The sequence below is a fragment of the Pogonomyrmex barbatus genome, unplaced genomic scaffold (genome assembly GCF_055798465.1).
Source record: "Pogonomyrmex barbatus isolate J1 unplaced genomic scaffold, ASM5579846v1 scaffold4, whole genome shotgun sequence".
NCBI classification, from domain to species: domain Eukaryota; kingdom Metazoa; phylum Arthropoda; class Insecta; order Hymenoptera; family Formicidae; genus Pogonomyrmex; species Pogonomyrmex barbatus.
In genome coordinates this window covers 10489109-10514714 of record NW_028297138.1, presented here as the reverse complement: position 1 = coordinate 10514714, position 25606 = coordinate 10489109, and the positions used below count along the sequence as shown (strand labels likewise).

General features: G+C 41.7%; 1 protein-coding gene across 1 annotated transcript in view; it reads left to right on the top strand.

Moving 5' to 3' along the window:
* The window catches only part of LOC105423600 (uncharacterized), a 383169-nt gene that overhangs the window by 58502 nt on the left and 299061 nt on the right, over nucleotides 1-25606 (top strand). Inside the window, exon 3 of the mRNA XM_089080981.1 lies at nucleotides 24556-24650. Within this exon, the coding sequence (XP_088937107.1) occupies nucleotides 24639-24650 (12 nt within the window). The 5' untranslated portion in view covers nucleotides 24556-24638. The remainder of the gene's footprint in view (nucleotides 1-24555; nucleotides 24651-25606) is intronic.

Genomic DNA, 25606 nt, shown 5'->3' with positions numbered 1-25606 from the left:
TCGCGAAGATCACACAATAGCTCAGACAAAAATACCTATATTTAAATCAGGAAAAATTCTGCGTATTTTACACGCATTTTCGTGATTAAACAACGTTAATAAAAAATTAAGTATTTAGTTAAATATTACTGGAAATTAAACATTAATTAAATATTAATAGAAATTAATTTTTATTGTTTGACTGTCGACCGAAGCGTGTAGGAAAGGCTTAAAGTAGTGTCGTGACCGAAGTAAAACTTCTCGAAAATGTTACGGTCCCAATGGAGTCGGAAAGTCGCGCTCGAATTGCCGCGGCTAAAGTCCGTTGCGGCGACCGAAACCGGGCAACAGACGTTGCTCGTGGTATCGTGTAGACGCGGATAGGACCGGCTGTGGCGACGATGGTGGCGGGGGTAGATATTCCAGTAACAGAGACAAACTGTGTGTTTGCCCCTTCATTACCCCCGAGTAAACAGCAGCCGGTTTTAATTACGGCTCGCGTGCGCGCGCGCGCGCGCGCGCGCACCTCCTTGCGTCTCCTCTCGTTTGTTATTTGCTCGCATGCTCGCCATGCCTAGCTATCCAACTTTCTTACCGGGGCCTCGGTTAAACGGAGGTCGCCAAACGAGACTATTTCGTCATCTGGTAATGGCTTCGCTTGCGAACGATACGCTTCCGGAATTTGTGATCTCGCGAAACGTGCAGGCGGGTCCTTATCATTTATGACAACACGTGCGAGCGCGCGGGTCGTCGTTGTGTACATTGACGATGTAATATTCATCGTCGATCGATTTCAGATGAAACTGGAAATTTTGGTCAGAAATTTTAGTCCGCTCTCTCAAATTTCGTGTACACGTATGGCTGCAAATAAAAACGCAATAACGTGATCGTATACATGATGAAATTTTTTTCGTACGCAATAACGTGATGCGTTTGTAGTGTGGGCGTATGTGAATGTGTGTGGATGTATTTATATACGTTTTCAAAGTCATGGTTTATGATGTCAGAGACGGGGAATGATGCACTTTAATTAAATTGTATCGTAAACTAATCACTTAATGATATCATTTGGTATAATACTAATTATGAATATTTTCCCTTTCGTAAATCGAGGCTCGGGTTTGAAAGGGTTAAATGATCCAGTACGGACGAATTATAGCGCGCCCATGTTCAGTTCACCTTCAGCGAGCGAATTAATGCACTCTGCTGTATATCGAAAGCATCCAGTTTCTAAGGCAAAATCAGTCGGCTGTGCTATCGTACGGATCGTTTCGATCGTTTTGTAAAGCCCGTCGTTATCGCTCAGCGAACCTGACGACGGAAATAAATTTCGAAAGACACGCTTAAGGAACGATCGACCTCGTCCATAAACATTAGATAGCGAAAGTACGGGGAGGGAAGTCGAGGGCCGACTGCGAGAAGATAAAGAGGGCCGCGTGCGAGAAAGCGATTGTAAAGGGACGAAGTGGGCGCGCGGTGCCGACGAAGGGGCGAAATTCCGGCGACCTCATCGCGTTCAATCTTTCTTCTCGCTTCCTCTCGTCGGAGATCGGAAGGCGATCGGAAGCGGGCAGCGACGGGATTGAGAGATTGTTCGAAGCGATGTTATCGAAAAGTCGCGGAAATCCTCTCTAATCCGCGAAACGTCGGGCTAGGAGCCGACGTGGCACAAAGTTGACTCGCTAGAAATAGGATTCAAGCTCGAGCTCGAATTTGCCTTGCGGTAAATGAGTCGTGGAGGAAATACTTTATCCGTGCGACCTCGTTTGCATCCTTTACCTCCACCTCATGACGGAATGGAAACCCGTCGAAAGCCGCGAGATAGTGATAAGGGATTCGCAATAAGAGCGTCATGAAACTACTTCGCGTTTCACTTGTGTCACATATGTACGTATATAGTAGAATAGTGATCAATTTAACATATTAACCATAATAAATAAAATATATAAGTATTGGGTAACTAATTTGCGTCTATATATTTCGAACAATTATTTTGTGAAATGAAAGATATGATGTACAATGAGGTAAAATTTTCGGCAAATTCGAAAGGTATAAATTGAAATTTTTCGATGAATGTATGAATACCTTTCATGCGCGCTTATTCGATCGCGGCGATTCAATTCAATTACCCATATGCGTTCTATTAATCTTCTGCTAGTGACGAGAAAATCAAATCGTGATAGTTATTGACGAAGCTTTATTAAAATCACCTATATTCACAAGATGGTACTTCTTCAGAATTTTAATTTGAAGTTTAATTACCGGGAGATATTTAATCCTCAGTATTAAAAAGCTGCAGAATTATCTCTTGCGTTCTACAGAAAAAGATGGACCTGGAGTAATAGAAGTAGGGATTGAACTCTACAAGATATCTTCTGACGTGTGACTCTACAAAGTACAATGGACGTTGCAATTTTGTAATTTTTAATTTGTTCGCCGAAATAACGTACTACGTTGTCACGTACTGCGAATACTACAGCCAATCTAGAATGGCTCTCTTTACGGTAGATATAAGTGACCTTTTTAACCGCGGTACGTTACGCATAATTTATGTTCATTATCTTTAATGGGCGGGCTATTAGGAGGGGCGCGAGTAATAGTATGGCAATACCACTAATGCTTCCGCCCTCTCTTGCCCTGTCCCTTCCCTTCTTCTTCTTCCACCATTTTTCTACCAGCACGTTTAAACGTCTACTCAATGCAAATAATGGCCGGTAGCGGAAGAATATTGTTTCTTGCGCGGGAGAAAGTAATGACCACGAGGCGCGAAGGTACGGGAGCCGGATGTATCTGGAATTATATCGGGAATTGCACGTCAAGCGTTTTCCAAGAGAGACTTATTGCGCCTCATCTATAGCCGTCCTCGTCGAAAAGACGATGAGATTGCACGGGAAATTGTGTGTTTACTTTTTTTTTTTTTTTTTTTTTTTTTTTTAGACAAATCTGGCAATCGCATTCTTTTCTTAATAAATTCAATTTAATGCAAATTTTCTTTAATTTTGGAAGTCGATTTCGTTATCTATTAATTATTTTGATCAAATATTGATACGATTCACTTATGTTTATAACCGTAAATTAAAAAGCAATTATTAAGAGTATCCGCTTGTAAAGATTCCTCAGGTTTTTGCGCAACTACGTTGCATGGTTATCCTTAAGGGCGTCGCGACGCACGCGGTGGACATTCCGACGGCGACGGTGGCGCAAATACCTCCGAACGTCCCTCGAGCTGTCACTTAGTGTCCTAAAGAAATAACATTTCCTTCTCGCACATCAAGCGCGCCATTGTCGTCGTCCTCGTCCTCGTCCTCGTCGTTGTCGTTGTCATCGTCGTCGTCGTCGTCGTCGTCGTCGTCGTCGTCGTCTCGACGACGTCTCTACCGGAGACGTGAGTAACACCGCGGATTCGCGTTCCGCCGCATTTTTATTTCGCCACGAGGCCAGCCTGGAGTCCGGAGGAATGGGAGGATGGGGGTATGAAAAGGGGACGGGATCTACCCTCGCATTGCACAAGTGTCAGCCTGAATAATACATGTTCGTTGCAGCGAGTATACAGCCTGACACGGCCTGTTCCTCGTATATACGTACCTATATGTATATGTATACGTTGAACGGTGTATATATATATATATATATATATATATATATATATATATACGTGCATGCGTGCGCGTATACATATGTAACTTATATGGACCTATATGGACATATTTCTTTCCCCTCGTCCCCTCTCTCTTTTCGCTCGTTCCATCATCCCGCGTTCTCTTTCTCTTTCCCTCCCTTCCTCCCCCACATCTCTCTCTCTCCTCCAGTACTCGCCTGCAGTTACGCTCGGCGGGTCCTTTGACAAGCGAGTTTACGTTATCGCGCAAATCGCAGCACCGGCATACATATGTAGGCGCGTGTAGACGGCAGGACGTGTCACGGCCGTCGTTGTCGCGACAACGATGACGACAACGACGAGATCTCCGTATCCCGTCGCGGGTCGACACCTGGCGTATACAGGCTTACCGGAACGCACCGTCTTACGAATAATAGAGACAAAGCGAGAGAAACAAGGAGAACGAAAATGTTGCTCGGAAGTTGCACCTATTGTATGTTTCGGATTAACCTGAAATTTTTGATCCTGCGTAATCCGCGTCTAATGGAGATGTTGATAATCGAGAATTTGTCATTATGAACACTAATGGTCGTTGGTAGTTGAATTTGCCACGTATTGCGGACATCAATGGTCATTGATAGTCGGGTTTACTAGGTATTATGGTCATCGACGATTATTGAAATGTTTATGATAACAATACAAACGCGTTGAATTGTCATCGTGAATCATGCTACGTATAAATACATCATGGTGATGTGATCTTGATTAATAGCTTTCGCTTGTCTTTTACATCTGCCTAACCTTGGATGAGAACAATTTTTCATGAAACCGAACATTGTCGTGCGATCCAGAAGTGATTCTAAATGTGTTGCGAAAACGACACAGAAATGCGGAAAAAAACGAGAGAAATGCATCTCAACAATTTCTACACCGGTCTAGATTGTATCGGTAATATCTATTGTACAAATTTTAAGAGTTCGAACGAGAATGCAAATGAAATTCTTGCTTCGGTTTCCTCTTCTTAAGTGGCGTGCGAAATACGTATCGCGAGCAGATCTCTTTTTCTCTCCTCGACGAATCTCTCGGCCTCGTTTCATCACGTGCGCGCAGCCTATAGAAGAGCGGAATCTACTCTCACGATGGTCCACTCGACTCCGTCCTCGTCGTTTCTATTTCCGACGATCCGACTAATGTTCGCTTCCGTTGTGTGTGTGTGTGTGTGTGTGTGTGTGTGTGTGTGTGTGTGTGTGTGTGTGTGTGTGTGTGTTGCAGGGATTACGTTCAACGCGAATTGGATGCAGTGACGTCATCGGGAGTTAGCTCTACGGTGAGTAAAGTTATGCATGATCCCGATTTCAATCTGCTTCAGGCCGGTCGCGATTCAGGCATTTCAAAACGTACGACACGAGCTTCGACCGACTCGACTTCCGCAGCGAAAGAACTTTGTACGCGCCTTGAATATATTCCGACTGAATTAGGGGCACAATGATACGAGATCATCAATTTATATGACAGAAGAAAAGAATGGCGCTGTCGATATATGTAATATGAAGATTTATAGAGCAATAGTGGGACAATCCATTTCTTTTAAGAATACGATAAGATTATTCTAAATATAAATTTTTCTAAATATAAAAATAAGACACTTCGAGATTATTAAGGGCTAAATTTAAAGAGAATAAAATATTAGTGTTTCTTCAAGTTCTATCGATACATAGTGTTAGAAAAATGTTGGGGTAATATCCATTTTTTGTTTGGCTCCCGCCCTCGTGGTAAGTAAAATATGCCGTAACAGCGTTAGCCGAGCTATGAATAAATTTAGCACGGCGACCGAGATTATAGGGTGGAAGGAGTGAGAAGGAGAAAAAGGGGTGAAGGAAAGGGGAGGAGGAAAGTAATGATATGTGAGAGAGAAGACACTTTCAACCTGCGAACTTCCTTCTCGGTCCGCGATGACGTTATCGTGCAACCCTACGTGGAGCTTCAAACCGGGCGCATACATGGTCGTAAATGTAAGCCCCGTGTGTGAGGTATCTGCAAGCTCACGATGAGAAAGCCTCTCGACAAAAAATCCGATGAGAGAGCGCGAGGAGGGAGGGACAGGAGAAACGCGAGGGAAAGCGCGAAAGAGGAAAAACGAGAGAGAAAGACGGAGAGAGAGAGAGAGAGAGAGAGAGAGAGAGAGAGAGAGAGAGAGAGAGAGAGAGAGAGAGAGAGAGAGAGAGAGAGAGAGAGAGAGAGAGAGAGAGAGAGAGAGAGAGAGAGAGAGAGAGAGAGAGAGAGAGAGAGAGAGAGAGAGAGAGAGAGAGAGAGAGAGAGAGAGAGAGAGAGAGAGAGAGAGAGAGAGAGAGAGAGAGAGAGAGAGAGAGAGAGCGCGCGCGAACGGGAAGAGACGGAGATGGCCGCGTTCGAAAACATTTACAGCGAATCGGATTAGCGCGGGTATTTAATCCCGCTCGCGGCTTTCTCGTCGGCGAAATAAAAAGGGGACAGGTAAAGAGGGACGCGAAAAAGATTGCGCGCGCGACACACTTTGGCGCACGTGTGCGGTACACACTTTTCTAAACACAAAACAGAATCGCGGGCATAAAGGGTTTGCTCAGAATAGAGGAAAGAGCGAGAGAGAGAGTGAGAGATAGAGGAAACGCAGTCTTCGGTAAGATCTCATCTCGTTAATGGGAGCGGTTTTCCGCGATGGGGGAAAGCTAGGTTCTTCGCGAGCTTTCATCGAATATCGAGACTTCCGACTGATAACACAGACATCGAACGACAGTGTGAAATTGCCAAAACGCGATCGAATTTGATTGTGTTGGAGATAATAAACTGATATTTAATTTTATTAGAAAGGAGCAGAAATATTTTACGTCTTCATTTTTGGATCGTGAACAAATGATGAAAATATTACAAATTTTCTTAATTCTAAGTAATTTGATAAAATAATTCGTACTTTGGTTAGTTTAGAGTTGTCACTTAATCATGAGAGAGAAAGAAAGAAAGAGGGGGGGAGGGGAGAGAGAGAGAGAGAGAATTATAAAACGCACTGTAATTTCATAGATGTATAATATATTTTTTATTTTTATATATATAATAATTGATAGATGAGGAAAAAAAAGAAGAAAAATATTGATACACCTGTACAAAGTTATATCTTTATTATATATGACTTCTTATATAAGTTATTACATAATAGTTATTATATTTATATGGAATATAGAGAAAGTGGCTTCTTTCGCTTCGCTTAAAAATTCGCTTCGTTAAAAATCGTCTAATGGATTCGCATTGTACATATAACGCGCGTTCATCTTTTCGCACGTAGATCTACGAACGACGCGCAGTTAATAAATCTCGAGGAAAATGAAGTTGCGAGCAGGGCCGGGATTTCTCATTTGAGAAATCGCAATTTCCCTTACGTCGTCCGCATACGGTTTCGCCGTTGCACGCGCCCTCGTCGCGGCGGCTGTCGATATATTCCGCGTACGTTGTAACGACGTGCGCCGCTTGCTCGCCTTCATTTTACAGCCGTAGACGAGACGGGCAGCGGCGAGGCGCGCAACATTTCCTTCAGCTTCCATCAAATCGTACAGCCGAGGTCGAAATATCGGCGACGGCAGGCGGGGAACGCGGTAGCACATATCGCTCAGACATTCGTCCGCACTCCGGCTAGCTGTGCTTCACGGCAGGCATTCGCAATTTCGCTTTTCTCTCTCACTTTTCACCTCCCCCCTCTCCCCCCCCCCCCCCTCCCGCACGTCTCTCCCTTCTCACCTCTCTTCCCCTCTCCGGAGTCTCGCGCTCGTATTTCGCGCGCGGTACTGATGGGGAAACGTAGCCTTTACGTCTTATCGGGAGCTAGCCGGCAGCGGTAATCGTGACGGCCCGATTTCGTGCCGTGGACGATCTACTACGATCGTGGAAACCCGATGAAAAATGATCCGGCTCGGATACGTATATATGGGGGCCCTGCCCGCGGGCCTGCTCGTGTGAAAGGGCGCGGAGAGCGATACGTGACCCTAGGCGAGTCTTCATAAATCCCGCGTCAATATCGGCGAAAACGTGCGCGCTGCCCGCCGCCTCATGTCTCTTTTTTTTTTTTTGCCCCCTTTCCCTTCCCGCTCTATCAAATGTTCCTTGCATTTACGTTATTTCAATCTATTAACTTGGTAGCCGACTTTAATCAACGCGACTCTTTTTGCGGTGGTTCGGTGGAATTATCGGTAGAACTTTCAGAGAAGCGAAAGTAAAAGCTCTCCCTTTTCTCTCGAACGGGAAACGTCCAAACGTGATACCTGCTTAATTACTGGAGCTTTTGTAAGCGAAACGAGGCGAGTGCTCGAAAAGGGGATGGCGAAATCGGTGAGAAGAGGCGGAAAAAAAAAAGAGACGGAACGATACGATGATACCGATGTCGAGAGGGACTCGCGAGAATGTCCATTGCTAACGGGCATTTGTATGTAAATGGCCTCATAGTTGCGAAAGTCTCGTCGAGAGAGCGGCGGAACTGGTGGCAGAGTGAAGCTAACGAGACCGATCGTCTCGGCGGGAAAAAGAAGAGACACCAGCGGCAAAAAGAGAATGCCGGAGCGGATGAAATAAAACGATCGCGCGTTTGAGTTTGGACTCGCGTTTGCCGTTAATGTTCCTCCGACTGTTTCCCTTTTTCGCTGTCTTTTCCCGCTTCACGCGGACCAACATCTATCTCCTACGCTGCGTTGCCTCTGTCGGCAAAGCTCGAAACTCCGTTCGTCGATCGTCTCTTGAAAGAGTCCGCCATTTCCGTCGAGCAGACAGTTAAAGAGTCAAACGGATAAGTGAAACAAGCTACACGTGAGACAAGTTACACGTAAATATGTTATTATTTTTTGTTATATAGTTACTCTATTTTCGGAAAATATTTCATAAAGTTGCAAGAACAAATAAGTCAATTTGATGATGAAATTAAGTCACATTTAAAATTGATGATTTCAAAATACGTATTTTTTTTTTGTTTATTTTTCTTTATCTTTTATTAGGTCTTTTTTCTTAGCATAACTTTTAGTAAGATTACTTTTATTATACATAATATACGTAATAGATGATAGTTTGGCAAGAAGACAACATGCAGCGTGGATTCCAAATCCGCGCAGGGCATTCCAAAAGTAGCATATTTATCATCCCCGCGTAATATTTCTCTTACGGGACGCAGGGGAGGGCGAATTGTCATTGCTTTTGATATTTACGATAATACGCGGGACTTTGCATCCGATAAAGAATTTCCACGTTCGATTACGCTGAACGCGAGATATACGGATCTGGACCGAATCCACGTATCTGAATAAATCATTGATATGCGATCGAACATCGCATACGGCTCGGCGCGCGCGGACGAGATACGAAATAACGTGAAGACTAAACACGAATTTATATACCGCGCTGTATATTTATCTAAGATGGAATTTATATTTCTTTCCCTGGACAGGCGGTAAAACGAGATATATGAAGCCGTCCCTAAAAGCTGGCATGCCGGTTTAGAGTCGCGCGGCGTCGGCGGCGGCCGGCCGAAGGAATATGTGCGTGCGATCTGCGCAGGACGGACTTGTCCGGCAAATAGTTGCGAGGCCCCTCCCTCCCTCCGGGGCCGTATATCATCCCGACGGGATTTATGCAACTGGCGCGCATACACACGCGCGTGTTGCTCGCGTCGGCTTAACTCAAGGCGGTAGCGCGTACGCCGCTGATGACGGTGCCCTTCGCGACGTGCCGCGTCGCGACGGTGCAGCATCTCGCCATGTGCAACATTGTGTAGCGAGCGATACAGGATTACCTCTCTGATGTATAGGACGACACGGGAAGACACGTCAACTTAAATTTCATCAATCAAATGCGAATAACCGGCGTATGAATGCGACTCGCGCGATAATATATCGTTCGCGACGTATTGCTCGTCGCACAACGCGACTCGTCGCTATTCTTAGCTTTGGCATTCTCTCGGCTTTTGTTCGCCGACGACGACGACGACGACGACGACGACGACGACGGCGAGGTCGGACCGACGGCGGATGGATCCTTGATTCCGACAGATTGGCAAATGTATTGTAAGCCTGTAAGCTTCTCCTGCGCGCTCATAAGCTCGCACGATGAACATGCCTCGTGAATGGCTGATTGACGTGAATCCGTAATTGCATTCCTCGTGACGCGCGAATACATTTTAGCTGATTGGCATTGGATTATCTATTCTCGATGCACCTACGGAGTTCTCTTGCAACGCCACGTTAGGCTAAGTGGAATAATAGTCCCGCGCGAGAGAGGTTTATCTGGAGTTGTCTTTTAATATCGACACATGCTCGAATAGCGGATTCACGGGTAGTTTAGATTCAGTCATTGAACGGATAATGAGTCGCTATTGCAACGTGCAGCGGCAACCGATCGGTTGGCTTGCAATTTGACTGATTGCCGGTGTCGGTATCGATGCAATGAATTTATGCGCGCGATGCTAAATCTGAAATCTGATATTAGTGCCGCTCTTCTGGGCTATAATCACCGCAATTTCTATGCGATCACGATGAGTCAGAAAGTTGCCGTAATCATCGGTTTTGCGGGAAGCTTTCTATTCGAATATTTACGTGAAAGTCTAATTATATTGTAATCAAGCTGCGTTCAGGGTATATTATCAATTATTTAAGATGTGCTTTGCATCGAAGCATCATCAAACGAATGAAATTATACAAGCTCCTTTGGATGTTTATATCAAATGCGCCAAGTTAAATGGTGAAAATATCAATTTATTTTAATTGCTTACATCCTATATTGTTGTTGTGCGACGAATAAAAAAAAAAGATATAGATTATTAAAAGAAAACACACAATGTAAAAATAATTCAAGAGATTCAATTATGGATTATAATTTTTCCATCGACGCGGAATTCACGTATATTCCCGCCGACTCGATAGCGATTTGTCCCGAGTTGGTTTCTGCGAGTTAATTATTGCGAACCGGCGCATAACGTATGGTAGACGAAGGTTTAAAATGGAGCAGTGAAGATAAGGCTGCCAGGATGCACAGGCACTATAGCGAGGTAGAATGACAGTGCGATAAAGCCGTAGACAGTGAATCGGTCCCGTGTAGCCAATCATTGGGGGATCCTCCCATTCCCTGTTTAATCGTCTCAGCAACCTGGGTTCCGGCCGATAATGAATACGCCCCGTAGTGCAGTTAGGTACATCTGCAACCGACCATCGAGACATTCTCCGCGAGCGAGAAGGCCTCGGCGAGGAACGTCTGTTTCGCCAGAGAGTATCTGCGAGAGGAGATGGTCGTCTTGAAATCCTATCAACGATGAATATTATTGTCGGAGTTCCGTTCCGTGAAAATTATGAGAATACTCGACCAAGGGAAACGGTCGCTCGTATTTGGAAAATATTCTTGTCGCATATATTATTGATTGTCTCCGAGATTTTGCCATTTTGTTTTTAATCGCCTTAATACTGATTTGCTTGAAATATATTTACTATTGAAAAATAAATTTAACGTATTTAAATAGTAGAAATTACAAATTTGTTTCTATTTGCTTTCATACGATTTCTCGATTAATGCTTGTCGCCAACGTGGTTGGACTCTCCATACCACTCTTGAACAAAATAGCTTTGTTCCGCGAACAACCGTCCATTCGTCACAGAGAAATCGCGGGTGGTAGAGTCGCGCGCTAATCGAGTCATATATAGGATCGGAACGCCACTAAGTTTGATCAAAAGCGAGCACGCGAGCCAATTCTCGACCCAAGTTCAAGTATCGGTGAATTCCGATCGGTTCGGATTGATAGCGACTGCGAACAGAAGGACGCGTTTATTGTTGGCCAAACCATGTTTTCCTATCTCCATAGTACCCCCATGGCTCTACGAATAGATGGTAGTGGGCGACATCGGTTTTAACCCTGGGAAGCTGGTATTAGGGAAAATCGCGGATGCACGTAGCGCATGCATCTCATGCAACGGGATGCGATCGCCTCGGGCGAAGTGCATCAAGATGAGTAAAGCGACGTGTCCTCGCGCGAGATTGCTTTGGGCATGATTTACGCCGAAACAAAGTGACGATTTCGCAGGTGGTTCGACGCAGATACCCGACATAGTGTGTCGCGCGTGTCTAATGGCGCCCGTACGTGCAATTACGCTAACGGCTGAGGGCTGCGGGGATGAATTGCGCGTGTCATGGCGTCCCGAGTAGAGGGAAATGGTTTCTATTCTATTCGAACGGCCGCTCGTATACCGTGACCGTATTTCTACTCGCTCGCCATCGCCTAAATGAATGTGAGGGATCGTACGAGGATCTCTAATCAGATTTTAGAGCACGGTGTTTTCCCCATACCCGGATAAGATAAAGAGCTTATAATGTTTAGTTAATACGTAATTGAATGACACTATATCATAAACGTGCTTTAAAACTACCTCTAAACTTGTTGAAATTTAAATATTGATATGAGATGTTTTAAAACTAGAAAAAAATAGTGTTAATGAAAGATTGTAATTTCTATTTTGTAACAATTTATTCGATATAAAAGTTTAAGTTAATATACATTAATTGAGTGAGATACATTTAAGCCTGACATATATTTAAACGCTATCTATTAAATGAAATGAGTGAAATATTTGACATAAATTGGAATCTTGTTTTATTCATTTTCAAGCATATAATGCACAGTCTAGATATGTGATGATCTATAGAAGTGATGATCTATAGAATTCTAGGCATTTACATTTGTGATCAGGCGTGTACTAGTTTATAGGTAGCAAATGAAGTCGTAAATGTCAGTAATACTAAGATTGGCGCGTTCACGTTATAACTATAATGAAAACGTGAAAAGCCATTTCGAAGAGAATGCGTATACGTTATGTCGCTAAAGTTTTATAGCATTTTTATAGCGATGGTAGCAATAGGATTTCTATATAAAGTGAATGTAATCTTAATTGACTGCTTGCATCAATAATTTTATCTAGAATCTATATTTTTTATTTTTAATTAATTTATACAGTTATTCAATACATAACGTGACATTATTCAGTATACATTCGACATTATTAAATATAATTTTAAATAATGAAAGCAATTGTGGTCTTTATACAGTTACTTAAATTATTTCAACTAATCACGCAGCTTTTTGTAATTTGATTTTAATTAAAAAATATTTAAAGGTTAAATAATTTAAGTGCGCGATACATCATTGTATGTATGTAATTGAACAAGTATTTAAAATCTATATGTATTAATGACATTTTTTTTAACCTGTGATTTTAACATTACATTACCTTTATTAATGAAAAATAATATAAATTGTGTCAAAATTATATCAAGATCCATATTTAAAGATATTGTAATTTTTTTTATTTTCAACAAATAGTAAAGCGCGATATACCGAGTCTTGGAGAAACAAGAGTCGGATTCCCGGAAATTGTTCTGGTATTATTAGTAATCAACGTTCGGTGAGTCGCGTCACGTTGTCGGAACCGTTCATATTCGGTTGCACCTCGCGACAGATTTCAGCTCGATTTCGTGAGACGTGCTTTCAATTTCGCATGCGGGCATGCGTTCGTCGCGGCATACGTTTCCCTCTGTCCATGATGTTACGTTGCGATGCGACGCGATCCGACATTCCGCGCGGCTTACCGATCCGCAAACGGATTCACGCGCGTTTGCGCGATCCGCCACGCGGGCACATTTGCGTGCAAACGAGGCTGCATTCAGATGTGGCCCTAGGCTATCGCTCGTATTTTAAGCCCAACTTTTTATATCGCTTCGAAATCGCATGGATACTCGAATAACGCAACGCGAATAACTGCTCGTATTTCGATGGCCGCGCGCGTTTCAGTCTAACGTGCCGCGTAGAACTTCTACGTGGCGGAAGAGACGAATTTCCTTCCACTATGTACTTATATTGGAATTACTTACATAAGTTAATTTGTGAATAATAATTATTTCATCCCGTCGTCTACAACGTCTTTACCGTAACTAGAAGGATCTATGGCATTTTTGTCGTAAGAGTAGAGGATTTATTATACGTAGATTCTGTTCGCGCGGACTGGAAAGGACATTCGATAAATTAACGATCTTTTTATTTTTACGGAGATAATTTGGCATAGAGCCTCGGGATTGTACACTTGATATGTCGCCGAGAATCGGAGCAGACGTTTTGCTACGTGAGCACGAAACTCGCATGCACGATCCCAGGGGCATGTCAGCCCAATCGGACAAGAATGTCAGGTGGTTGCGTCACGGACCACCAGCTGTCCATCAATTCTGTCCATGGGGTACACGGGGATCCCCGTCTCTCGTTCTGATTACATCCGCATGCCGGTTGGATTTCATGTGGAAATTGCGACTTTGTTCCCTTCGGCGTTCTCTCTCTCTCTCTCTCTCTCTCTCTCTCTCTCTCTCGATCTCGATCTCGATCTCGATCGCTCTGCCTTCCTCTGCTTTCTCTGTTTTTCCTGTTTTCTCTCTTCCTGTGTATTTCTCTTTTTCTGGTCGGTGGTTCGATGTCGTCTTATGACGGGGAATAATAAAGTTCTGCGTTACGAAAGATAGCCGCAAGATATCTTGCAAGTCTGGCTGAAAGTTAAATTCGATACGTCGCGATCTATGGTTTTGCAAGCATACGATCGATGTGAACGTAACAATTCTCTTATTCCTATTTATAGTTTCTGTCGAGCAACTTAGCTGAAAGCAGTTTTGAGACACGACATGATTTAATAAATAGATCTGGAGAATCAATTCATTTTTTTTGTTTCTTACATCATATTTACAATCGCGACTCAGTTGCAGAATTCAGACGAGCTTATCTTGAAATGTAATCTAAGTCTTATACGATTTTTAATAATCGATTCTTGAATGAAATTTACTTGTGCATGTATTTTACTAATTTTTGAATGAATTATAACATATTCTAATTGAGAATTTGTGAATATATCGAAATGCTTATTGCGGATTGCACATTTCGCTTGAAATAGGAATTCGAAATTAAGAATCCTTAAATGTAAATTATGTAACACAATAGAAGTAAAATTCGTTATTTTTATTGTGTTATTTTTATTCGTAAATATTTTTAATAAAACTTGAAATATTCTCCATATATATTTTCAAGATTAAATGTTTAATGCAAAGAAAGTAATATTTAAAGATTTAAAAATCTATGTTTAATAAATAAGTAGATGTATGTATACAACAGAATAAATCAATTTTTAACGTACATTTTATAAACATAACCAAATGTTGAAAAATATTTTGTTGTGAAATATCATATTTTAATTAATTTATTTAATAAAAGATCATGGATTACTTAATGGATATTACTTAATGTATTTTTCTATTTTTTTTAAGCCAGTTTTATTTTAATTTTTATACCATATTATTAACTATATAGTTCATTTATTAATAATTTGATTTTATATTACTTGAAGCAAAATATGTGTTTATTTTATATTCTTTATTCTAAGCTAATCAATTTAATAAAATCAGATTTCATATTAGAAAATAATAGCTCTATCTTTTAGCTCTATTAGCTAAGCAGTCTTTCAATTAATCTGTAATCAAACTGTGACTATTCACTGTCTACGTTTTAAAATTTATTATCTTTATTGTTTTTTTTAAATGTATTTTTTAATATAACGTTTGACGCAATATAATGATAAATATGGATTTTAAAATTATTTAAGACATGAACCGAATGTCATATTTAAATTCTTTATGCGCCACGTGGTGCCACTGTCGACTCGGTGCAGTTCGCGTGCAACTGCGGCTTAGGGGAATCGCACGCTTTTCTCTCGTTTTTTCTTCTCTGTATCCCTCGCTACATAGCCGTTCAATAATATCTCGCCCAATTTCATCCGATCTTTCGCGTGCTCTGCGAGTCTCATGCATAAGCTACGGACGTGGCGCATCCTTGCCCCCCTTCTATCCAGCTTCTTCCTCTACTGCCGTGACTCTCTATGATCTTTGCCGCTAACGCTACGTCGGAGCAATCCGACATATCAATATTGGAGTTGCATCTCAATGATGCAACTCCTGCTCCTCTGATCGCTCTGCCAACTTCCCTTTCCCCGGCTGTCGTTCTTTTTTCATTTTCCATTTCGCTCCGCATTCACGCTCGATCGCCCTATGTTTTCTTTGCACGATCGTAGGTAGTTAAATGGAAAGCGTTAAAAACACGCTCGGGGGAGAAGGGAGAAAGAGAAAGAAAGTGACGAGAAGAACGGCGGGGGAGAGAATGATAGAATTGAAAACGGAGAAAACGCGCCTGTCACTTTGCATTTTACCGTACTGCAGAATCTCGTTAGCCTTCAATAATATTTATCTGCCAGTCATAGTGATCGTTTGATGGTGATGGCAGGGAGCGTATTTGCGCGCAGGATGCCCGTGTATCGCTCGTATCATCGCTAAAGTGCGGTGAGTGCGGCTACGATAGTTATAATTGTATGAAGAGCACACGTGCGTATAATCAAAATAGCTACTCTTCTAATAGCATTAATAACCCGCGTTACATTTAGCTCGCGCGCGATTATCTGACGTAATTGCGAATATAAAAACTGGAATTTTAAAAAGCATGAAAAAGCAATGAGAATCATGGTAATTTTTAATGGCTGGAATTCAATTTGCCTATTTTAATAGCGATTCGTTTCGATTTCTGAGATTTTAACAATGAAAGTTTTCAGTTTCATTAGGGATCATTGGTGTTTCGCTATTCTCGAGGCAACTTTAATATGGAATATTTATAGATACGAATAAGAGGCATACGGATAAGCATTAATATTATTCGGTATGCGGTGCGACCGTTGCCGCGGCGCATGCCGCATCGGCGATTCGAGGGTTGCATCGCGATGTTTAAGATTCCGGACACGCCGGCACACCGCCGTGCGATCCGGGATTTTGAAGCTCGATCCGCGATACCGCGTTAACGCGAACAATATCGCCGATATTCTCGTGGGGGCGCGAGCAACCAGACGCCGCTGCCTCGAGACACCGCCGTTTATTCCCGATCGCAATGACTCGACGGCCAACTTCTCTTTTCCTTCGTGCTCCCGTGTGTACTTACGTGATCGAATACGTAAGCAGGTGGCTGGTCCGTTCTTCTACCTCTTGCCCAGGCTTAGTTTACTCTTTCTCTTTTTTGCCCTCCCTCCTTGTACTTCTTCGTGTACTTTTACTTTGAACCAGATGGAAGTACAGATAGAATTCAGGTTATTCGCCGGTATTTGCGATACATTTCAACTCGATCGAAATACGCGACTTTCGATCTTTTAATTATTTTATCTTATCCCCTTTGTCATTTTATTCTCGATTGGATTTTTGATGAGCAAAAAGTTGTTTGTAATGTCGTCGTTGTTGATAACCACGGATATCAAGCATGCGTCAAAGTATAATTAAAAAAAGAGAGTGAGAAAAAAATTATCTCTTTACGAGATGTTACTTATTTTCTATTGGAATGTATATTTTATATGTGTAAGTTTATATCTGTAAGTTTCTCTTAAGTAATATCATAGCTGGAAATATCTTATCGAAACAGTGTAACTACAAATTGTGTGAAACGAGCAAACGCTGAATGTTATGCAATTAAATATCTTCACGTCAAAATGTAGAATAATGTAGAACGTTGAACTTGCGCCAGCGTAACTTCTTTCTCTCGCAGCGAAATGTTATTTACCGTGCGCGATTAAAGTTCTAACCATCCGAAAAGAATGTAGAAAGAATAACAGGGCAGGGGACAGAGACTACGTTCTGACGTGTACCTGGCATTTCGCAGGAATATGTGCTTTATACTTCCCCGCAAGCACGACCATACCGCTTTATGACGTAAAGAATAATAACGTCGAGCTGAAGAGAGATCCGACCGGCGGGTGTTGCCTTTTAAACGTTACGTTACGGGCTTGAATTAGTTTAGTTGCCTTCGGTGCTTTAACTCGCTTTACGAGTGGTCGGCCAAATTCCGCCATATAAATTTACGTCATAAACGGGAGATAAAAATTTAATGTGCCGAGAAAAAAGGGATCGGACGGGATGAATGCGAGATACAGCGTTGCAAAAACAGCGCGCGCGGGGCAAATCTTTCATTTAAACAGATGAACTGCAGTGATATGTATACGACTTATGTTTTACGACGTGTAGAGGGGTTGGAATGGCTTTGCGAATTTTTATAGTGCGAATTGAATTATTGCGATCATTTCCGGATTAGTCAAACTAGAGCGTGTGCTCTCGACGAAAATAAATTTTCACAAGAAAGAAGAAATATCGCGATAACGACACTCGCTACAGACATTACAAATCCAAGGGACAATAACGTGTGAGAGATTATGCAGAGCACATTTTTATCCCGAGCTTTTCAATTCGTCCGCCTATTGCATTATAACAACATAAAAATCTAACGAGACTGCGCGCGAGTTTTTTGCAGAACGCTCTCGTTGCCTGCTTGATAAAGTTACAGTCATAATAAGTATCTCGTCGCTTTTCAGACATGCTTACATCGACGAGGTAACATTATGGCTGCAGGCCATAGGGAACGTCGAACGATTATCGGTTTAAATATTTCGTGTCCCCTGATTGAGTTTTCCGTAACGAAGCGTAACTACGTTACCGGTGTAAAAGCCTGTTAACTTATCCTGTAATGTCTCGACGAATTAACGTCGGCGCACTGCGAAACTTAATTTTGACCGGTATCCCGTTAACGCGGCAGTTACGGAATATACCGTAGAAAGCCATTTTGGATCTCTAACGGGCGAGACCGGTCGGTCGGTCGGTCGGTCGGTCATGTAAATGCAAGAAACTGCTTTTGTAAGGGGGAGGTAGCTGCCTGAGAGCAGTAATACCGTTACTTGTGTAAATTTAATTTAACCGTCCCGATTCTGCCTTATATATACAAAACAGTCGTGGACGAGACCTTAGCGAGTCTCCCGTGATTAAATTAAATTTCCGTCTCGTATGTATCTACATATCCGATCTTGCACTGATACGTACAAATCCAAGACGAAACACAATGACAAATCGAGTTAAATTCTCTCGTTGTATTTCTTTAAAGCAGCGACAGATTGAAAATTTAGTTAGAATATACTCGAGGATAACGCAGTCACGATGCAAATGCGTTTAATAAATTTCAATAATACCGATCTCCATCTGTTTTTCCTTTTTTCGAAGTATATTGCATGAGCATCGTTACGAGATGGCGAACGTATCTCATCCCTTATCGCCTTGAATATTCAGCACCCACCGCTATAAAAGCATTCGTTTTGTTTCCGTATTCGCCTCTTGCTTCCTCTTATTCGATTAAAATCTCCATCAAAATTTTCGGAAGCGGAAGCGACGGGAAGTTGAATATTATAGAAGCCACGGGAAACCGATCTCAAACTTGCATAATTACCTAGCTCGCGAAGTTAAATCATTGGGTTTACGATTTATAGGATTTTTATATTACGATATTGTTGTCTTGCTTGATTCATGATTGGTTATGATGGAATAATTTTATGTTAAGCAATGCACACACATATATCTATAAAAATATTCAATTTTTAAAAAGAGAAAGAATCTTACGCATGAAGAAATTATTAAAAGTACAACATTTTACTATTTCTTACTTATTTTTTTACTATTTTCTTAAGTTATTAAATAATTAAATTATCCTGAAACAAGATATATTATTTTAGGATACTTGATATGATATAGAAATTATTAAAAATAATGTATTATCGTTTGTTAAGATATTTCCAATTAAATTATCCTAAAACAAGATATTATGTGTGTATATCTTGTTTTAGGATAATTTAATTATTTAATATCTTAACAAATAGTGATGTGTTATTTAATAATTTCTATATTATTTTCGTTCTAACTAATATTAACCATTTCTCTGCATATACAGAATCTACATGTACATAATTGCGCCGGTATTGATATGGAAAGCACGGCATGTTGATCATCATAATTACGATACGTTGTACATACATACATACATTTTGCATATTAAGCGTGTAATCCGGGATTGCATAAACACTGTGCTGTATCAGAATTTTTCGCCCGACTGCTATTGAAATCAATCGATGTGGTTATAATCGTAACAGGCAGTTGATCCGCAATCGGATGGAATTAGATTAAGTATGAATTAAATAAATCTCGAACGTCCCGATGGATTCTCCATGAAAGCTCCAACGATAAACTTGAGCGCGCCGCTGATAAAAAGATAGAATTTGCACTTTTCTCTCCTTTCTCTTTTCGGACTCGCGCATGTGGGAGGACCGTACTGTGAAATTAAATTAATGCAAAATCTCCCTACGCGACATTGTCGGTCACATGTGTTTGCGTCATTTTCACTGATTTAACTCGGGGAGGGCGATTCTTCTTAATGGTTATCGCCTTTCCCGATCGGAACGTTCGAGGTGTTTCCATCCCATCGAGTCGGGCGAGGACAACACGAAGCGCAAGAAGCTGAAAATGTGGCCGGGGGATGGAACGGGGTCAAGTTGATTTTATCTCCTTGTAAGCGCGGGTGTGTGCGCCTTCGAAACCCGACCGACGTTATTTACGGCCAATGCATTTTCATCGGCTTTACCTCGGTTCAGGGTGGAAGCGCGCTCGCTCGCGAACATCGCGAGCGTATATCGCATGAACTCGATATAGGGCTGCAAGCACAGCGCGGATTAGATAAATAACCTTCATAAGAGCGAAATAGGATAATGACTTTGATATATTTTATGCACCTCTGAAAAGAATGTAGATCGGCTCGGGCATTGAGTGATTTTCTGCATATTAATCAATCCTTACAAATCATCGAGATAGCCAAATTAATTTCGTGTTATCGAATGAACTGAGATGTCAAATTTTATTGGTGAAGTTAATCATCAATAAAACCGGGGTTGAACCGTTAAATAAAAATTTGATCGAGATATGAGCTATTTAAACATTTTGGTACGCGATGATTTTAAAATAGAAATCAATTGTCTGATTTAAAAAAGTAAAGCTATGAGCTCTTATATTATAATTTATTAATAAATTTATTTCTAACAAAATAATATTACTATGCTGTATAATTATAAAAACGAGTGTGACTTTGATGGATATTTGATTATTCATTTCATTGTTTCAATCAAGTATTTGTAAACGATGATACTTGAGCCACTGCAATTTCCAAGTGCTTCCGAGATTTAATGGAATATCGCTTACGATCGATGATCGGCGCGCTCGTTTGTATCCAGATCTGTTTGAACGCGTGGCGATTTGTGGGGGTAGTTACTGCTAAGTTACTGCTGGATCATTGCAAATACGGTTCATTCTTCAGGAAAACGGACGACAACAATCGATAAGCGGTTATCTGCGCCGAACCAAATATCGGATCGCGCGGAAGAAGGGAGCCAAGAGTGGCATAGAGAGGGATACACAAACGGCGTGCCGAATTTACGAGAGCGACGCTGGCTGTTCAAATACTATCAAATTCGAATCCGATTGAGAGCGGGGCTTAGCGATCCGACCGATCCTTCCCATCTTCTCGATCGAAGGCCTCGGAACTCGATGTTCTCTCCTCGCCGAGTTAACATCGGAGAAATCAGGTCAGAGCTCGCGCTTATCGATCGCTCGGCGATCGGGAATCTGCCGGGCACTTATTCTTCCGCGTTACGGTCGAAGATGGAAAGAAAGGAGATAAATATCGGTGAGCCGGATATTGAGAGGAATAAATAGATAACGTAGGTTTCGTATAACCCCGTTAAGTGCCGATTCGTTTCCGAAACGTGCGAGTTTCCCAAGGGGCGAGGGAGGCAAGCGGAAAAAGAAGGAAGAAATTTTCTTTATGGTCAAGGGACAAGCGAATAATAATAGCGGGATTCTGTTCGAACTTCAATTATTATTATCGAATTATCAGTTTATTCAAATTGTCATTATAATCAATTATACTATCAAATTATTATTATTATTATTATTATTATGTGTCCTATTTCTCGATTAATTTAAAATTTATCATATACGACATTAATTATTGAACGTTGATGCGTTGGGTTTTTAGGTATTTACATAGGCATCCATAATTATTTATGCGCAATGCGCATAATTCTTTTGACGTCGGATCGTGCGAATAGCGATAAGCTTCATACACCGCGTACATTATACATTTCGCGAAAGCAATGTAACAGTATAGTATGCTCATTTTCTCCCTCGCTTTCATCCCGCGCGAACGAGACTGAAGTATAGATTCCGATAATTATAATCAGTCGGCACGGTCCGAGCGTCAAGGCAAGGGGCTGGCGACGGGTCAGGGTTGGTGGTCCAGGGGTGATGGCGGCGGCGGCGGCGACCAGTCGGTAGGGTCGTGGACGCGAGGGAGGTGGTCCTGTGTACCGTCTCCACTCGCAGCGACAGAGGGTGGACAGAGCATTTACATCATTTAATTTATGACCCTCTCCGCCGCGATCGGCCCGGACGAAACGGCTCTCCGAAACGCATACACGCATACACGCATACACGCGCCATCGTACAAGTGCCACGCACGCGTACACAGTCGCACGTTGCCGCTCACTAATACACCGGCGGAATAAATTTGCATATGCATGTGACCGTGTTCGGACGGAGCTGCGCGACGGAAAGAGGGAGGGAGGCTCCTGGGGAGAGACCTCGCTTGGAAGCTATCCACCGGCAAGAACACACATCGGTGCTTCTCCTTCGAATCGAACCGTAGCCAACCGGGATGGTCATTGCGACCGGATAGTGGCATTGAAAAAGTAACGCGTTTGCTTTAAGTAATTTCATTTGCTAGAAATTTGCTCGGTCCTTCGGTTTCCTTCTACGTGCAATTTTATAGAGATTGCTGCACTCTCTTCTCTCCCCTCGTTCCTTTCCCCCTCCCCCCTCCTTTCCGCTTCTCCCTTTCTCCCGTGACCTTCTTTTATTTACACGTTTCTCGCTAATTAACTCGACTAACGAATGGCGGGGTCTATAATGAGAACCTCCTGTACTTGGATAAAGCAGCAAACGTGATTTCGTACGAGAAGGAAAATTAACAATTTTCGTTCGGTAGTGTAGGCGCCTTTTTGTATAATTCGTTCCTCCTTGTCGAATAGGAAAATCGCAATCTCGCGATTTGTAGCTGGCTGCTGCCACCGGATGACAACTTGCGGCCAAAACTCCGGGTATTAGCGGCGGCGAAACTCGAGGAAACGGGGGCCGTCTTATACCATAACCTGTAACGTGTAAACGGGAGTATTTGGCCCGGGAATTACCGAAACTCCAAGTTTGATTGGCCGTGCCAGGGGTATCAAGTTGTGGCGGGGGCGTGTGAAACTTTGGTTAATTTGTCGAGTTGTACCGGGCGCAGGAAATCTCTCTCCCCCCCCCCCCCCCTCGAGTTCGATGACGCGAAACAAAGTGTCCTTACAATGTTGTCTTTGATTGAATTGATTGGTTTCGAGGTTTTTCTTACCGCAGTGGCGTCCCTAGTGTCTCTTACAAAAAAAACACCGTATCACACAGTTAGTAGCTACCTATCATCATATAGCGATTAGATGCGATAAAAAGCGAATGAGATCAGTGTTTAAATTACAAATGCATTATTGATGATTACATTTTGTCGGTATGACGTGCCAATTTATTACAATGGTGTTGATGAATTTATCATCGAAATTTATTACAGTATTTTATAAATTAGCAATAATTTGTGTAACGTTCGGACAACCGCTTCTGAATACTTAATATAGTGTTTTCCGAAAATTATGTGTTTACGGTAATATTTTGACGTACACCACTCTGGTCATTCGATTATTTAAGATACTTTGACGTCATCTCTGACGCGAACGTGTAACGCGTGAATTGAATAAATGATGTTTATAATCTGCGTCGATGTATTTTATCCATAATATCTATATGTACGTTTTTTTTTTTTTTTTTTATAAAATTGGCGCATATCGTAAACATTCATTTCAATGAAGTTTTTTTTTTTATATTGGAGATATTTCGCAGGAACATTAAATAGATTTAACGTATTGTACACAGTTTCGCGTGAGATGTTCGCTATGCTTTGTCCAATATATTAGTTCGTTAAATCGCATCGATACACGAGAACGTACGCGAGAATCTCCAATAAAATTCCAATAAAATTCGAGTCGGCGTAGACGCCGGCGGAGGAACGACCAGAATTTCGGCGATTTTGTTTCATCGTCGCGGTGAGATTCTGAACGATGCCGGCGGCTTCGTCGACCAGACAAAGACGTAATTCTTTTAATTACAAGGACACGGTTCTAAAAAGATAAATGAAAGGAGTACTTCCTTTTGAATATTTCTGTCAACTTCATTCGAGTGTCCGAATGAAACGCGAGAGCGCTTTTGCATGACTTCAAATTAAAACGCGCAATTATACGAGAGCGAATCTACTTTTAATTAGTACATAATTATCCACTCTTTCTTTTTTTCTTTTTCGTCGGATTCGGTCGTCTTTGAATTTCTGAAATCGGTCGTATTCGTGTTTTCTACGAATAACCGAAACAGGAAATTTTGGAAAATTCTAATATTGAACAGCTGTTAATCAATAATTCAGCGGATTGGAGACTTTTAAAATGTACTCTTTTTACACCTCATTTTATTTGTTACTGAACATAGCGCAATTGTGTGTAAAGGTCACTTGTAAAAATTGTAGCACCTCTTGGCGTTTATTGCGTTATATTGCTTAGTCTTCGAAATCGTGTTTCAGTCCCAGAGACAAAAATACCATTTTTGCGGTCTCTCGCGGTGGATATTGTACGCACAAAATTGAATTCCTCAATTCGCTATATATATATCGCATATGACGTAGATTTCTGCTTGCATTTTATTTTGTGCCAAAGTTTGTCTTGCGAATATTTTTTGGCACCGAATTTCGATGCATTTTTAGTTTGCCATAACATAAGTGTTTTTAAATGTCGCTTCGAACACATTCAAATCACCTGACGTATCACGAATCTGATTTCGTATCGTTGCATCACTGATGAAAAAATTATTGTTTTATATTATTACAGAATGTTGGAAAGCAGCACCAGTTGGCTATGGCTCGTGTACTGAAGTCACAGCTGCTGTCCTCCAAGCCGCCCCTTGTTTCTTCATGGCAGCAACGGTGAGTGAACAAAAAATATATTATACGATTAAGATAATTAGAATTTTGTGCATACAAATTTTAAGAAGTGATGGAAAAATATTCTACTCTAAACTTTTTATAAAATCCTATTAATCACACGATTGTACTTTAAACTTTATTAAGCTAAACGAACCTTTCTTCATTATTTTTAATGTAACAGTGGGATTAGAAGATCCTAACGGATATCGGCAAATTTTTATCGGAAACAATCGAGGGGTAAAGTCTTGTTAGGTCGTGCACCCTCGCATACGCCATATGTGTATGTGTGTACATTCACGAAGATGAAAGCCGCTTTGCGCTCGCTCTCTTTCTCTTTCTCTCGTCCCGCGATCGCTCGGACAGAGTCCAGAATTCCAGACCGCCCCTTCCGGATATTCGTTCGTCGTATATCTTCGAACCGGTCGTGCTTTGGTACATACGGTCGCCGGTCTACCGATTAGGGAGAAGAGAGAAACGCGGTTCAAGTCACCACATGAGTTACATGTGACAGTTTAAGGATGGCAGACGGAACGACGTTATCTACGTTCTCCTGATAACCCCATCACCCGGTCAGCTTGGTTCCTCTCTAGTGTCTGTACTAAACATTCTGTAATCAAAAGACTCAAATGCCAGATTCGAGTACCTCATGCAAATGTCTTAGGTTCTTAATTTTTTTTCAACGCCATCGCGATATTTGAATCGTTATGTTATAGGAATTAAGATATTTATTTATTTTTAGTTTGTTCCACTTTTCTAATTGCTCTTAAAATTAGAGTTATTAAATTTATAAAAATTCCGCGTAAGCAAATGATTCAACAGATATACAATTTTTGTAAAAACTCATACATGTTGCGAATACATTTCTGGAATATTTGGAAAATTGATGGGCTGAAGATATATTTCCTCGGAGATACGTACATCGAGATACGAAATCAGCAGCACGCTATTACACCGAG